This window comes from Pseudorasbora parva, chromosome 17 (genome assembly GCF_024679245.1).
Source record: "Pseudorasbora parva isolate DD20220531a chromosome 17, ASM2467924v1, whole genome shotgun sequence".
Taxonomy (NCBI): domain Eukaryota; kingdom Metazoa; phylum Chordata; class Actinopteri; order Cypriniformes; family Gobionidae; genus Pseudorasbora; species Pseudorasbora parva.
In genome coordinates, this window is record NC_090188.1 from 25,003,018 (window position 1) to 25,020,729 (window position 17,712).

General features: G+C 37.9%; 2 protein-coding genes and 1 long non-coding RNA gene across 3 annotated transcripts; 1 reads left to right on the top strand and 2 right to left on the bottom strand.

Moving 5' to 3' along the window:
• Nucleotides 1-61: 61 nt before the first annotated feature.
• On the bottom strand, nucleotides 62-9,845 carry nusap1 (nucleolar and spindle associated protein 1). The gene is made up of 12 exons (XM_067421160.1): nucleotides 9,655-9,845; nucleotides 9,380-9,445; nucleotides 9,145-9,291; nucleotides 8,867-9,056; nucleotides 8,615-8,698; nucleotides 8,334-8,446; nucleotides 7,976-8,026; nucleotides 7,620-7,777; nucleotides 7,321-7,487; nucleotides 7,103-7,225; nucleotides 6,506-6,611; nucleotides 62-282 (listed from the first exon to the last, which is right to left on the bottom strand). Exons 1-12 carry the CDS (start codon nucleotides 9,727-9,729, stop codon nucleotides 195-197), a joined length of 1,368 nt encoding a protein of 455 aa, XP_067277261.1. The 5' UTR covers nucleotides 9,730-9,845; the 3' UTR covers nucleotides 62-194.
• Nucleotides 9,846-9,961: 116 nt separating this feature from the next.
• On the top strand, nucleotides 9,962-11,240 carry oip5 (opa interacting protein 5). Its single transcript, XM_067421168.1, has 5 exons — nucleotides 9,962-10,335; nucleotides 10,475-10,541; nucleotides 10,623-10,745; nucleotides 10,871-10,952; nucleotides 11,081-11,240. Exons 1-5 carry the CDS (start codon nucleotides 10,098-10,100, stop codon nucleotides 11,165-11,167), a joined length of 597 nt encoding a protein of 198 aa, XP_067277269.1. The 5' UTR covers nucleotides 9,962-10,097; the 3' UTR covers nucleotides 11,168-11,240.
• A 194-nt stretch (nucleotides 11,241-11,434) lies between these two features.
• LOC137044845 (uncharacterized) lies at nucleotides 11,435-16,663 on the bottom strand. The gene is made up of 3 exons (XR_010898643.1): nucleotides 16,455-16,663; nucleotides 16,126-16,186; nucleotides 11,435-15,316 (listed from the first exon to the last, which is right to left on the bottom strand). It is a non-coding gene; the product is annotated as an uncharacterized lncRNA (long non-coding RNA).
• Between the last annotated feature and the right edge of the window lie 1,049 nt (nucleotides 16,664-17,712).

The window sequence follows — 17,712 nt, forward strand, 5'->3', positions numbered from 1 at the left end:
TCCTCATCTAGAAATGTTTTTTTTTTTAAAGGTAAAGATTTAGTTTGATAGCTGCATCACATATTAACCTAAGTAAAAAAAAAAAAAACAAGTGTTTAAAGAAGAGTAAAAATATACAAAAGTTTGGAACAAAACAGACTAAAGCTAAACACGTACAGTGAGCATTTGAGAAAGCAAGACTGTAAAAACAATTGTTAGGCCATGACCAGCCCTCGTCTGGCACCCAGCACCTTCTCTTTCTTCTGTTTTCGTTCTTCTGTGTGTTTGGCACGTCGCCCTTCTCTGAAGTTTAAAAAAAAGCAAAGCATTTTCAATGAGATTACATTTTATTTCAGTCTAAAAGACAGATCAAATTCTAGTTTACAAAGTGGGGTCAACAAGATTTTTTAATGTTCTTGAAGTCTTTTATGTTCACCAAGGCTGCTAGCCTAGAAATCTAGATGCACCCTAGCGGCAGGAAATTTCATCTGCCCGCAAGTGTCATCTAGCAACTCTCAATACCCTTCTGAGCTGTAAACGCCAAACTCTTGTCGGGCCAATCACATAATGTATAGAGTTGGTGGGCGGGGCTTAACATAATGACGCTTGCGTGCTTCTAGTAAACACAGAAGCTGGCGAACGTTGGTTTGCCGACCGGATACGGCGAATGTTTAATCTATTAACAAGCTCCGTTTCACCTTCATTGCTCTGGTTGGTTGTAGCACTATCCTATCACGTGCAGAGGGAGTTAGAAAGACAACCGTTTATCCCGCCCCTCGGATTGAGCCCTGTCAATGGTGAGTTTCCAGACCATACATCTTGATGTGGGTCTGGCTTATCAGGCTACAAGGCTGCAGTAATACTATGAAACATTTCAATTTGCAAAAAAGGAATTTGCACATGATCCATTAGAAAATCATTCAAATATGCCGATTTGGTGCCCAAAAACATTTCTTATTAAAATAATTAGTTGTCCTTACTTCCACGTATGTCATGCGTGACCTTTCCGGCATAATGACATCACAACACTGAAGTCAAGCATTCATGGTTAAAAAGTATATCCATTTAAATATTTTCTTGAAAATGACTGATTGTTTCACTAGATAAGACCCTACAGCTGGGATAGTGCAGAGCCGTTTGAAACCGCATTGATTTGGACCTTCAACCGTTGGTTGCCAGTAAAGTCCATTATATGGAGGAATGTTCGATCTATCAATCGATTAAAATATTTAATCACGATTAATTGCACAATTGTCATGATTTAACTCGCGATTAATCACACATTTTTATCAGTTCTAAATGTACTTTAAATTAATATTTTTCACGTTTTTAATACTCTAATATGGGTATGGACAAATATGCATGCTTTATGCAAATATACGTTTATTATTAGTGAAACCATACTCAGAGCATAAAGATATGTTTTTTAAAAAAAAGAACTCGTTCCTGTCTCTTAAGCCTAAGCTTACAAATTCAGAATAAGCAATTTCTCTCATTTTAAGAATATAAATAAAGGCAGTTCAGAACGGGGTTCGCTTGAAAAATTGGTAATGTAAAAGCTGTCAGGCGCACCTGGGAGCGCATCGAACCCGAGACTACCTGGAGGAGGTTGAACTCAAACTGTGGCGTGATTCACATGAACAGTATGAGAAACATGGACTCGGGAACACTTGTTCAGAAACGTAACCTGCGCATTCGTTTTAGCCGATTGTACAAGCATGCAACGAAAGGTCCCCTTCAAAAATGCCTTTTTCTTTTATTTCGACCTGGGGCCATATTCACAAAACATTTTTTCTTACCACTCCTAAATGGGTTCTCTTAAATGGAAGTAAAAGTTCTTAGTTACAAGTTTTCTCTTAAAACCTATTCATGAAGCTGCTGAGAGCAATTTTTACTAAGGAATAGAGAGAAGTCTTAAGCTGAGAGTAAGGGCGGGGTTGACCTCGTTGCTACGGATGATGTCATCATGCTTACTAGAGACCCGTTTCCCGTATTTAGGCCACGCCCACACCGAGGGGAAATCTGAATCACGTTGTTTAAATGTTTTGTCCCATTGCTTTTGGCTCACTATGCACTATGGGCTTCTCCCCATTCTTCTCCCTTGACTTAAAGGGGGGGTGAAACACTCAGTTTCAGTCAGTGTCATGTCAATCTTGAGTACCTATAGAGTAGCATTGCATCCTGCATATCTCCGAAAAGTCTTTATTTTTTTTATAATTATATAAGAAAGATGCGCTGTTCCGAGTCTTTCCGAAAAAAGCCGAGCGGGTGGGGGCGTGTCGTGTGAGCGGAGCTAAATAATGACGTGTGCGCGCCGCTGTTATTGGGTTGAGTGCGTCGTAAAGCTGTCATCCCTAACAGCGGGGAAAAAACTTTATTCAAAATAAAAATATGGCTTTTAATCAGATACAGCCATACATCTATGATCCGGAATCAGACCCAGAGGCTGCAGTTGAACAGGAGCAGCAGCAAAAACGACTAGAGCAGGACGTCTCTATGTGGTACGATATACACTAACTATATAATATGCTTAGCGGCTTGTGTTATTTACATATTTATACTTGAATTATATCGTCGTATTTTTGTCTTTGAAGGTGTACATGTGGGAAGTGCAGTTGTGCACGTGTGTTTGTGTGTTAACGCGTGGTTTGTGTAGACAGGTTAAGTTAGTGTTTACATAGATAGACACGGAATAGTAGCGCATTTGAATGAAGAAGCGTGCTTATTTAGTTCAACATATTTCCCCACTCTTTGTGTATTGTTGAGTGCTTTTACAATACACAAACATAAAGTTACACATATAGTGGCCAGCTAAACAAATGTACACGCACTACACATCGCATGCTCCATTGATCAATTTCTATATATAGTAATATATATAGTAACTATACGTGATCATGTTTGGGCTACTTGATGAGCATAGACACAGACATTTGAAGCAGTCTAACTCACCGCCCGCGGTTCTAACGTTGGGACTGCTCCATCCTTCAGCATTAGGCGATCGGGAAAATCCGGCGTCATGCTGGGCCATGTTTATGAAACAGTCGGCACCGAAATGCAGCGAACAGATATAAACATTCGCGCAACTCAGTTGCTGATCCGGAAAAGCAAATTACATCCACTGTTGCCTTACCGCGGGGTTTTGGGGGAATCTGTGCAGGACTGTCTTGGTCTGGCAACCAAAAACGCACTTTTTGATGTCATTGTTAATTGTGCACATTACCTGTGCAGCGCAGCCTACGAGCGCTTTGATGGGCATAGCCTGTTGCTTTCGCTCTCTCCCTCTCTCTCTCTCACACGCTTCCGGTAGAATTGTCCGTAAGGCCCATACAAGGAAATTCCGCCCCCACTAACGTCAATGGGGACGCATGATCGCAAAAAACTTGCCGAAACTTATGACTAACCGGAAGTAGTATTTTTGACAAAGAAATACTCCCATCAAACGTCCACCTTAACTTTTGAAACTTTGTCCATGTTTAGTATGGGATTCCATGTCTTTAACAGTGTAAAAAGATCAGTATGCATGAAACAGCATTTCACCCCCCCTTTAATCGGACTTTGTCTCCACGTCGCTCCGACTGTCTCATAGACAGTAAAAGATTGCTTCTGAGCATCTTCTCCTATCTATCCGGTAATTTCTCAACTGTGCGACAGAGTCGCGTTGTTTATGACGCAATCGATAGCCTATTTTTACAAAAACAGCTTCTACAGAGCGATAGTGTAAGATACAAGGTAATGGAGCCTTTTATGCATTGTCGTGTTTCTTTAGAAATAAACAATGGGCAAATGGAGTCTTTAAACGCCTCAGATGTAAAGTTATTCACTGTCAAAAGGCTTGTTCGACTTCACCTAGCGATGCGCAGACCGATCGGCGGCTGACTTAAAGCAGTGCATGCCGGTTAGAAATTTTGTCCGACTTGAGACAGCGCCGACGGCACGTGACTGTGACGTATGTCAACAAAGTACCGCGAGAGTGATTCGAGAGCAGGCGGCTGATGCAGCCGGTGCAGATTCTCAAGGGTGGCTGCAGGAGGATGCACAAGCTCTGATGACGACACAGCTGATCCACGATTTGCCGATTCACCGCATGACAGCGAACACGTGCGTTTCGTGTTTATTCTAAAACCTTACGTTATGCTAATGCTCACAAATTATTTATTTATAACAGTAAAACCTCTTTTCATGTAGTCGCAATGTTATATTGTCATGTTTATCAAACTAAAACTGATAAAAACCGTTGACACAACTTCATTGATAGTGTAAGTTTATATGTTGAACATTAATCTTGTCCAAATAGACGCTTTATTAAGCAGTGCATAGAGTATTGGATGTAAATATCATTTGAAACATCTGTGTATTTGAGAAATATTGCATTTATTTAACTTCAGCTGTGATAAAGTTTGCAAACGCAGTGCAAGCGTCACCACGGGAAGCAGAAAGTGTCCGACTTCACGTCTCCATTTGCAGCTCCTCCCCGCCTGCACTCAGCTACTCTCGCCGATCGCATGCATCCAGCCGCAGCCGATGTCGAACACACCTAATGTGACTCATGGGAGTCAATGGGATGCTAACAGCATGTGATTGCTTGGTTAGCAATTGGATCCGCCCCTATGGAACGCTTTCCGAGTGCTAGATTACCCCCTTGGTAAAAACACAATGTTATGAGCAGTCGACCCCAAAATATGAGCGTTAAAGGCCCACTGAAGTGCCTTGAAATGCGGCGCATTATTCAATGTGTTGATGTAATTTCCCCTGAAATGGCTCCAACTGTTAGCAGCTCCTCCCTCTTTTTGAAACAGCCAATAGCGTTTCGTTAATATACAGTTTGACTAGAGCGTACCTTTCTGTTTGGTAAAGCCAGTTTCCTCTAACACTGTTTACCACCATAATCTCCTCCATATCGCTTTGAAATGCAGCATTCTGTGCAGAATTCAAATGGGTCGATATGTTTGTTGTCTGTGCCGACTCGCACATATGATCGGCACTGCGCTCTCGTGTCTGTAGTCTAAATTTAGACCAGAGCCGTTAGTGTGTGAGTGTGCTGCTGCGGTGTGTGAAACTAATGTGAAAACAGACTTAATTCGCCTCAAATGAAAGCATATTTACACTGTATCGTTTCCTATCACATATTGTGCTATGTGCCTTTCACAATGTAGAAATTAGTAAATGTGTGTCAACAACTGACCAATTTCCGCCGCCACTTCAGCTGTGTAGGGGGCGGGCTTTAGATTCTAGAGAGCATTTTGATTGGACAGACGATTTGACAAGAAAGTGAAGTCTGTGATGATGTCACCAAAATCTGAGATTCATTTTAACGGAAGTGAGACAGTAAATTTTGAATCCTCATATCTCCTAAATGCAAATTTTGTCATAGTTTTGGAACATACCAGCTTATTCATAACTTTAAGGCTAACACAGTCATACTAAAAGCTAAAACAATTTTGATTTCAGTGGACCTTTAAGGTGACAAAAGTGGATACAGGCAATGAGACATGAAGCTTCAGCAGGAGGAATGGTTCAATTTTGGGATCCTGACACTCATTATGCCTACGTGTGCAGTAAACATTTTTTCAAATATCCAAATGTTAGTTTTATTTATTATATTTCGTGTCACTGATTACTTTCCCCTCCGGTGGGCGCAGTTCTCAGTGTAATATAGCATGTTGCGCTCTGTCTCTATTGCATGTATGCACTTTTATGTCTTTAAACGCTTGTTTTTTTGGGTCAGCAACTTCTGTTTTTTTTAGCTTGTTTTCTGTACACCTTGTCACATATCAGCTTTTAGACATTGTTAGTTCTTTTGTTATAAGTCAGAAACATAGACCGTAAAAAAATATGGACGACTCGACATCATCCGTTTCCGCTTGGCAGATTTGAAGCTTTTAGGCGGCCTGCACGGCGCCGACATCTTGGGACCGAGTCTGCGCAGTAGCGATTTCGGGACCGGAGTTGCGCAGGAAGTAGAAGGAAATACAGCTGCGATATCAAAAGCCCGCCCACACTCTCGCAGATGCAGAACAATGAATTATGTTGGTGTGAAATAAACAGTTATGGAAATGTAGAAATTAAAGCTAAAGCTCCAATCTGCTCCCAAAAATTCAGAAAAAAGTCTGTTAGTGCCTCATGACGTCACCCCCCCCCCCCCCCCCCCCCCCCGTTTTTATAGCATCAAATAACTAACTAAACTTATTTTAAAAACGAACACTTGAAATGAAATCATCGTGATGATAACTGCCTTCAGTGACATTAACTAACTTTGGGGAAAAAATATTAGAAATGTAATTATTATTTAGTTTGCCTCGCGTCCATTAGAAAACACAGAGGGGCGGCTATATTGGGACCGGTCACCGGGGGGCGATTGAGGCGCGAAAGCTTCAGTAAATGAGAGGGAGACTGCAGGCTTGGTCAGAAATAACAAGGAGGCAGCCTCGCGCAACAGAAAGTCAATGGGGTTTGGTTTGTAAAATCTTACTGACCCCAACGTTTTAATGCATCTCTCAATGCCTAACCAAAATAAGCATCTAACCTGGTTTGAACTTGGTGCTGTTTATAGTTTTTCTGGTGTGAAGGAACAGTCTGAGATTTATTAAGTGCTGTGTTTTCCTGTGCATCTCCGAAAGGCTTCAGTTTTCCTGCAGAAATTAAAGAAGACAATAATTGTCAATTATTCCCTTGAAATTGTAATTGCAATTATTAGTTACGATTATCACAATTTACATTGAATGATGTTTTGAATAGCTTTGTACCATTGTTTGAAGCATCAGCACGCTATATTTTTTGTATGGAAATCAAGCAGGAATTTTTTTTCCTGGAAACATTTTATTGCTTTTCTATAGTGTTAAACCTCAAATGTAAATGCATTGGTCATTGGTTTGATGATGATAAAAAAAAAAGTATATATATATATATATATATATATATATATATATATATATATATATATATATATATATATATATATATATATATATATATATGTGGCATTATGTTCCATAATTGTAATCAATCATGATTAGATATTGTATTAAATGTGCAGCCCAGGATACAATTTAATCCAAGAAAGTACTCCCTGACATGTTAGTTCTAGGCATTACATTAAATATTTGTGTGAGAGTGTACATACCTTTGTGTGGTTTGTAGGTGAGTGGACGAGAGAGACTGGCCTTCAGATCAAATGCGTTCTTTTTGTTGGTACCAGGTGTGATTGAAATGCTGTTGTTCCCATTGAAAACAAATGGAGCAACTCCTGCAAAAAACAAAACAACAAATGAAACCAACAGTTAATAAAAATCTGTTAAAAAACTGCAAAAAAATGATGCAACAGAATGGCATTACCCATACCAGGTGTTTTATTGATGGCGTTGACACTTCTATTAAGTTCTGGTTTGGTTTTGGTAACATCAGATTTTCTCCCTGGAGTGGAGGTGAGAGGGACAAAAGGAGACATACGAGCTGGAGTCTTTACCAGCGAACGCTTGTATTCGTTATCTTGAGTCGCCTGCGAGAACCTAGAGGCAGAAACGAAAAGTTGAAAAGTCACTTTACATGTCAATGCTTGGCATTATCACCTATACTTAACTTGATCTCAATACTAAAAGCATTATAAATGTAAGTGGATTTAAGCATACTGATGCATTTACCTCACATTGATTTTATTGGTGGTGAGGACGGTTGGCCTGAAGGTGGTGCTGTCCTTCAAGGCAGACTTGGACTGCTGAGTGAGCCTGCGTCTTTCTGGCACTGGTTTCTTCTCCTGCACACCAGGACTGAAGAGAGACACTCGGCTAGCTGGCATCTTCTAATGGGAGACGATAAAGTTTGCTTATAATTTAGGTCAAACTCTTCTAGAAATATTTTTTTTTTTACACAGTACAACTCTCATTTAACAAGATGTGTGATTTCTTTCCAAAGTTTTAGAAAGATGTCACAATCAGGATGCATGTAAATTTAAAAAGTGAATTCTGACAGCTGATCTCTGAGCAGTTTGGTGACTTACAGTTTGAGCTTTTGTCTCGACCGATTTCATTAGCGTCTTTTCTGAAAGAGTCTGAAATTACAAAAAACAAAACTGAAAATCTAGTGTGAACTCCAAAATGCTCAAAGTAAACTAGTGTTTTAGATTTAGTATTATTTAGTTTTTAAATCATATTTTGAATTAGCGCCTGTTAAATGTTTATATTTAGCTTTTAGTAATGTTTATACATTTCCTAGTTTTAGTTTTCTATATATTTCCAGTTGGTAAATTTTCATTTCATTAAAGTTTTTCATCTAATATTTCTATTTTATTTGAGCTTTATTTTAATTAACAAAAAAACTGTTCCAGGTAATGATTGATGACCCTATGTCATTGTTACCTTCAGCTCCTTGACTGAATTCCTGAGCACCTCCATTTGTTTGTTCTTCCTTTGCACATAGGAATCAATGGACTCCAACTTTTTGAAATGAGCCTCATGGAGTTTTTTGAAATCTGGGAAATAAAGATTTGCAAATGAATTGCTGAGCTCAGAACATTTGGTTACAATTAAGCTCAGATTGAACCATCATCGATAACAAGAAACTGTCTTTTGGTTAAAAAATTACAGGTACTGGAAAATATATTTTGTTTTCACGTATAAAGTTTGAAGAATTGTATTACTAGGAGTTGTTGGCCGCAGTGTAGTTTTCCTCTTCATCAGACCTTCATGACGGGGGATTTTACCCACGGTTCTTCTCCCAACACCTGCAAGATAAATTCATTAATAAAAGTCATCACTGGATAAACTATACAAGTACAAAATAATAAATAACTCCCTCGTCTATTAGATTGTAATTAGAATGTTAATTAATCAATAATACCTACATACTCTCCATGAACAACTTTAAATTGAGTATATTATTCAAGCCTCACCTTTCACACTTGGCTCTGTAGAAGCATCTTCAGAGCCTTGTTTGGTTTCCCCAGAATCTAGAGCTTTCTCCGCAGTATCCTCTTTAGTAGAGATTTCAGCTGGAAGTAAAGCCTGCGCGTTCTTGTCTGAGGACACCTTCCTTCTCTTGGAGCCCCTTCGGCTCTCCTCTTGTGCCGGTTTTTCTTCAGTCTAAATATTACATATAAAAATGTAATTACACAATTATATAACCCCATATATATCAGAATAAAACATATGTTGATATGCGCATGTATACCGGAGCAGTGACAGGTGAAGATCCACTAAGCTTTCTCTTGGCAGTGCGGCCTTTTCCGCGGCGCTCGGTCACAAACGTCGCAGTGTGCTCGCCTTGCGCGTCCACGGGAGGGAGAGCATCGTGGTGCGCGTCGGCTGCATCATTCCCCTGCAAACAATACAGTGTTGCTTTCGTTATTGCAAAGCTTCATTTTTCAAACAGATTATGGGTGACAATACACAAAGATATTACTCACATTCTCAGATGTCTGCTGCTGTTGTTTTGAAAAGTGCTCTTTTAAAGCTTTCAACAGCTTTTCAGCCTAAAAGCAATCAAAACCGAGCATTTAGAAAACATGCAGCCACAAACGATTCGTTGTGATATAAGATAAATAACGTTAGAGCAAAATACGTCAACAATGTAGGCCAATATATATACACACACCACACGCACATATCATTCAGTACACATGGGTTGCTGCAGGCAAACAGCACTGTATTACGTTACTTTAACTTAGTAAACGCGATTTACCTTCATATTCGCTTTCATTCCAACTTCTTTTGCGAGGCGCTGCAATTCCGCATATTTAAGCGAGTCCAAATCCATATTGTGGATAAATTTAATGTAAAGTAAACTGCAGAAATAAACTGCTGTAATATCAACTCTCTGACAAACAGATCGGTTTGTTTAGGTGGGATTGCCGTTTGAAAAATACCGTGTTTCAAAAACAGCCCTTTCCGTTGGATGATTGGTTGAGAAGTCCATGACGACAATGCACCATATCCAATAAGAAGTGGCGTTTATGTGTCGTTGGTTTTGATTGGCTTAAAGGCTTCGACAAAGCGGGGTTTGGTTGAGCGGTTTAGGGCGCCACCTAAAGTCCAAGCCAATAAATGAATAAACGTGGTTGCGTCTTTTGAACTTGTGTGAGCAGCTGAGCAGACAGCAGAACCTAAACAAAAGCTTAAGTAATAATGTCGAACAGCAATCGAAGTTTGCTCGAAAGCTCTTGTGATATCGGTCCATGTGACTCGACACAGTCTAACGTTAGCTCAATTGCAGATCAACTAAGAGCAGTGAAGGACAGAGAAAGATGTATGGTAGACTATAGGAATTGCAGTGTTCTACAATGCGTGACATGCAACACAGTGCTTGGAGACTCTCTCGGCATCTGCGGGGAAGTACAGAGCCTCCAGAGTATCATTTGTTTGAGTAAGTTGTAATTTACCTCATTTTAAAAGCATACAAACAAAAAAATGTTTTTGCAGGTAATGATTTGTACAATACACAACACGTGGGTGGATGCATTGTTATAACCACTGCTAAGACATTTTAATCTTTCCCTTTGCAGAAGTTAGTGATGATGTGAGGGTGAATAAAAAGCTGGAGCTGAGTTTGAAAGGCCAACTGGCTCCCTCGTAAGTATTGTTTCCAACCGTTTCAGCTCACGTCCAGAATGTATCGGATGTCCAATCATGATGTGATTTCTTTATCTGTAGCACCTACCAAGTCCTTCACTGTGCTGGTTGCCATGGTACTGTTGGCCTGATTCTTCACTCCACCCCAGAGCACCTGTCTGCTTTACGAAATCTCTTCCTTTTACGAAAAGAGCTGATAAACTGGTGGGAGTTTGTAGTAATGTGCACTAATTAAAATGATTTAACATAATATGAAGGATTATGTCAGATTTTTTTAAAATGGTTGCATTACGACAGCCATGTTTTTGATTGATATTTTTGTTTTATAGTTATATGCTAAGAAGTGGCACATGTGTGAAAGCCTCCAAACTTAACTTCAAACACAGACTCGTGGCCACAAATATTAAAGAGGTTAGTATGTCCTCGTGCATTCAGTGCTTACTGTACAGAGAGAACATTGTATTCTATTAACTTATATCTTAGGTTGCTTTAACAGCTTCTCATTTAATTTGTGGATTTTCTTTCTCCTTTTTTCCCAGCTGAAGCAGGATTTAGAAGCTCAGCTGAAGCAGGTGAAGATTCTGGAAGGAATGATGGAAAAAATGTGCACACACAATGTAAACTAAAGAAATGGCAGGCATGGAATATGTACAGCTCTCTTGTTGAAACGGTGTTAAATAAAGTATATATATTTTTGTATCTTGTCCTGAATAGGAGTTTGGTTTTTCAAAATGTTAATGTGTGGAACTAGCTTTATTATATGTTGTATTTATTTACATTGTTCAGATGAAGGTTTTATAAATGGGAGAATATATATTGCAGGAAAAATGTCTTCTGTGACCTTTCACACTACTGAAAAACCATAACAGAACATTGAACAAAGGAAACAACACTTATGATTGGCACCATGCTGCTTTTTTATTGCTAAAATTTTATATTTTTGTACAAAATCATGCGGGCGCATCTGTAGTGCATAGATCAGACTAAGCATAGAGTTTCACATTCAGAGGCAAAACCAGCAACACAAATTAGGTCAGCAAAGCATATACAGTAAACATTATTTGCACAGAACAAGATTAAGTCATCAAATTGTATTTTTATAATAAATTCAACTTAAAATTGTTAAAGGGATAGTTCACCAAAAAATGAAAATTCGGTCATTTACTTGCTCTCAAGTTGTTCCAAATCTGTTTAAATTTCTTTGTTCTGCTGAACACAAAGGAATATTTAGACTATATTGATTGACTTTATTTAGTCTGTAACCAAGCCAGTTTTGGGCACCATTGACTTCCATAGTAGGAAAGAAAAATACTATGGAGGTCAATGATGCCCCAAAACATTTTAGTTTCCCTCATTCTTCAAACTATCTGCCTTTGTGTTCAGCAGAAAATGGACATTTATACAAGTTTGGAACCACTTGAGGGTGAGTAAATGACAGAATTTTCATATTTCAGTGAACTATCCCTTTAAGGCTTTGCTAAAACTTACTGTATTTGACTTTGCCTCTTGAATCACAGACTTGTAACAATTTAATTTTCATCATACAATGTTCAAATCCAAAAAGTATAATTTCTTAATGAATACATCTGTGAATAATTTACATTAGAGATAAACCTTTGGGATTTCATGCATTTGAAAAAGAAAATCACAACATTGGTCCACTCAGATTTATCACATTTCTGCATAAATGTTCAAGCAAAGCTCAATTATTGCATGCAGCACAAAACATTTCTTATCCATTTCTACCATGCACCAGCAAATGTTATTTTTTTTTGCAGTCATATTAAAAAATACATGTTAATTCCCAAATGGATCCTCTGTTTTGTGAAAGTTGTGGTATATTTACCAATGATTCATTGAGGAGTAATCAGAGTGAAACAATCTGCTACCCAGAACACTGCTCATATTGCTATTAATGAAAATAAACTAGAGATAAGCATACAGCTTATGTGCATTCCTCAATTGTGTGTGTGTGTGTGTGTGTGTGTTTTTTTATATATATATATATATATATATATATATATATATATATACACACACACACACACTTCCCATCTACTTTCTTCCACCTGTCCAAAATAAACAGTTATTTATATATTTATATTAATGTCACACACTCCGTGCTACCTTGACATATTTATTTGGTGTCAGTGAAAAATGGGGTTTTATAGTTTTGTACTATAAAATGTAAATAGTCCCATATGGGCTGGGATGTTCTCGATAAAACACCACTATCACAAATATGCTACAGATTTCTATTTCACAAACACCACTAAACTGTTCTGACACTATAATCCATGCATAAACTGATTATTGCTTCTAAATCATGAACTTAATACACATCATGGCTTGCATATCTTTGAGTATATTTAAAAATATAGTTTGCATTCCAGTCATTGAGGTATTTATCTACATTACAATGCTTTGATAATTGCTTTATGCCACTTAATATTCTACATGTTACTTTAAAATCAAGAGTTTCTGCTACTAGGAATAATCTAGTCTGAGACAATAATACCTGATGGAGGATGTGATATTAGAGGTATGAATACAAACACAGTTCTAGGTTACCCTTTCTAATCAGGAAGAGAGTACTGTATTCTCCTTTGTGTCTGATTTTTACAGACCAAAAAGCAAAAGTCTTTGTTTCCATAATAAAGAATTATCTTGAAAAAGACATTGAATGAAAAACTTTAACACCTGTAATATCTTCTAGACTATAAAGACTTTTTTTTTTTTGCCCGTTAGAGACTGTCATTTTGATCAAAGTCAACTATTTTGAGCCCAGAGCTTAATTTTTCACAGTACAAACTAGGACAAACTCACACAGTGCTTATGAAACATACATGTATTTCAGCACGGCAGGCCGCACGTCAATACCAACTGCCATTGTTCTAATCCTCAGCATGCTACAACACATTAGTATTAACTAATAATGATTACCCATAAATTAAACAACCGTGTTTGTTGATTAAAAACTAGAACAAACAAACTCTGCACAAGTGAAAATGACTCACCTAGTCGCCTCTTAATCAAATCGATCAAGGTGTGGATGCTGCATTCATGGTGGTTACTAACTAAATCTTTGTCTGCCTAATTTTAGTTTCTAAACAACTTTATTATAGCATATACTGAACATCACTACGACTATTAAACTCAGCAAGCATCGCTACCGTACATGCATGGCCACGTTTATGCTGGCACTACAAATCCCGCCACCTTAAAAGCAAGCGGATGAAACTATACATCATTTAATGGAAGACATTGGTGATTTTGTTGTTTTTGCGAACAACTTGTCACTTGTTTGTACAATATACATATTCATCTCAAAACAAGACAAAGGAAAGAAACAAATATTGCACATTTCCCACACCGAGGCCTCACTACTCTTCCTCCCATGAAGATTCTTACTGTGTACATAACACTTTATCTCTACCAATCCATATGATAGTAACTACTATACAAATCAAAAATTGGGTGCATTCTCTCACTACAGATGAAGTTAATTTCCTAGTTTCACAGTACACTGTAGCTGAGGATCGAGCACAGGCTGTGTCAGATACCTAGAGACCAACTTGCCTTAATCTATTTGACATGTTACATTAAAAACTCTTAGCAACTATTTTCCAACATTGTGACTAGGGCCTTACATGTAACCACTCTACTGGCTTTCTTCAGGCCTAATGAGAAGAATAACCATGAACATGTTACTGGATGAATGTGACATGTTTCTCACCCTGCATGTTCTCTTGGATCACATAAAGGTCAAATATACAACCAGTGAACTACATGGTCTCATATGATTTGTGTGATATTCCTACAGCTATTCCTAAGGTAATGTACATGAAAACTCACTCCTCTTCTATCCAATTACCAAATCTGACAGACAATGAATATATTTATACAACAGCGAGAAAAAAAAAATTGAATATAGTTTGATCAGAGTGCTTGCTGTGTGGGTCTGAGTCGTGGTAACTTCTGAGGTAGTAAATAATTATCATTTCATTATGTCCCGCATCTCATCAGCATCCCACCCCCACTATAAAGGTTTAACTGTAGAATTGATAACGTTTATGTTTGGGTCATTGTGCCACTGTCTATCTTGGCATGTCAGTACAAGTACATAGAAACCATGAAGAATGGTTCATGGTTTTGCTAAAGCACCAATGTGAGGTCTGAACTAAGAGAAGAAAAAAAATGAAGAGAGCTTTCTATCTACAGTTTGTCGTCTCATTTTCAAGCATTTTCAAAGACTAAATAAATGACCATGCAGTTCTTTACTTGCAAGTTTAAAACTAAACTAAGTAATGGAAATAGTCAATTGAGAGACAGGAGCTGTTAAAAAGAGACTTGTCTAGGCACTTAGTCTGCAGATAATAAAATTGTTGGATCAAGCGACTTCATGTTGCTTGCATGATGATAGTTTTTAAAATGTGCATTTGTTTTACCTGCAAAGCAAGTACACCTTTGCTACTTCCATTTTTACTTTCTTTTAACTCGACCTGCAACTATTTAAATACCCCCTGGATTTATGTATAACAAATATGACAAGACAATGGTTCTGTACTGTGGTACTAACAGTTTTTTGGACACATGAATAGTTTATGGTTGTTTCATGAATAAAAATTACTTCAGTTGTCATCTTCAAAGTGCAGAGATGATATGTCAGAGCAGGGACAGTTTGTATGCCGACCAAACACTTCCCTGAAATGCTGGAGGAAGGTCAACTTATCGGGATGGAGGGCAATTTGAAGAACAAAGACAAGACATCTTATCTGCATAGAATGGACATTTGAAACAAATCAGATAAGGCAAGAAAGTAAGCCCAACAATCACAATATTGATAACTTGATTTTAATACTGATTTAATCTTTATTTTGATGTACTGATATTGATTATTAAATCAATCTTTTAGTCTATGCTGTCTTCTGTTGATGCAAGAACAAAACAAAGCTCCCATACTATAAATCACAATAAGCTTTGTTACTTTTGATACAAAACAGTCTAAGCTTTAAAATGAATGAAATTCACAATAAAATAGTGTTTTGATAATTTTTAATGTTGTGTGACAGAAAGTACGTTGAAGAAACAGTACCTGAAATGTCTCGTAAACACTTAATCATTGCTTCCGTAGTTGAAAAAATTATGTAAAAACATTATTTTTAACTCAGGAAAGGCATTTATTGTTTATAACTCATTAGTTATCTATAAAAAAATATTAAATTGCTAAATATATGTACTATATTACATATTTGTTCATTATATTTTCACTTAACCTGTTAGTGATGTCTTATTTTAACATATAATAATAAAGTACCAGATGACAGGGTTGCTTTAAAATAATTTGTTGAGAAATACTTGAAAATGTATATGTAGGCATGAATTTGCAGTGATTGGGACACTTTTTGCTATTGATATGATTTGTAAAAAAAAGTGTCCCAATCAACCTGAATTTATCCCTACTGCACCAAATTAACTGAATTAAATCTAAATCAAAATTGAACCAAAGCAAGCGCTTGTGAAGTCAATACCTGGCAGTACAGGGAGGTATATTGTGTTATTTATGCTGCACAAACTGACCTACCTGGTCATGGGTTCCTTTCAGGACTGTTCCTTTCTCTTCATGTCATGACATATGAGGGGCACTGTTTTGGTAAGACAAAGCAGGTTCATTAATATCTCAATTTTCATTTAACAATGTAACCATTAGTTCTACTGCACTCATGGAAGGAATGGACAAAGTGGCTTGAAAGAACAATGAAAATTAATATTAAGGCACAATCAAATAATGTGCATCTGCACAATGCATGACCATCTACATAGTGACGCAAGTGCTGGAATGCGAAACTGCAACACGAAGATTAGACAAAGCCAAGCTCTTGTAGTACATGTCAATACTCATCGTGCACTTACCGTCTCCGGTGATCTCGTACTGGTTTGAAAGCGAGTGAACTGGGGCGAAAAGTCATCTCCATCATACTCGTTGGTTCGAGTACGACGGGCCAGGCTCTGAAATGTTCGGTGAGCCTGGCCCCGCTGCGCTGCTGCGGCAGTGGACTGCACGCTACGCCATTTCAGTCCGGTATGCTGCTGCTGCTGCTACTGCAGCGCGCTTCCGGCGCGCGCCCGTGCGCATCGGTGTCTGCGCTCTGATTGGGTATCCGAGCGATCCGTCAGACAATCGACACCCGCCCTTCTGAGCAACGGACACACACAAATGGTACACAGATGTAGGAATATATATATTTTTGGTGATTGTTTTCGTGAAATTAGACATGGAGTTTTTCAGGTTTTTTAGGCTTGGCTTGGAGCCTTGGAGGTGAAATTATGTTTCGCTTGCTTGTTGAGGTTCTAGATCTCAGTAGGCCTAACTTATTTCGTAGGACTAAGAATGTCATGCAAAAATAAAGTTTTACAGTAACGGACGCGACTGTTAATGCCTTATTTGTAGTCGTATTAACCCAATTTATTTCGTGTTTTTCCTAGAATGGGTGACGACGTAGGCTATTACAAAACATTCAGTACTACATATCAAATAGCCTACAGACGTGACACAACATGTTTAAAAAATATATTACTGACTTTAATGCGTTTTATTGACATCTAAAATACAACAAAATTAGGCTATTTATTTAGGATTTTGTGTCACGTCAGTATATGTGCTCGAGTCTGTCAATGTAGGCGTCACGACCATCGATGGCGATATCATAGACTGTAAAAAGCGCACTTCACACGGCGACATGTTCCGCAACTCGGTATCATGCAGGTGTCGTCAGTGTCAGTCACGATAATGTCAGTGACATGACAATGAAGACCGCATGTGCCACTACGCGCATCATAGATAAGATATGTGTACATTATCTGCGCATAGTGACATGTGCCATTGGCTTCTGTGTGTCACCTCATGTCTTACTTACTGTTGCCATAGATATGGAACGTTAGACCTTTTTACAGTCTATGGTAACTTTATTGATATTTACTGCACACCTTCCAGCCAATCAGAATCGAGTATTTAAACAGACCATGGTGTATATATATATATATATATATATATATATATATATATATATATATATATATATATATATATATATATATATATTATTCCAGTGATGGAAGCTGATTTTTCAGCATCAAGTCAATGTTGAAAATCGTTGTGCTGCTTAATATT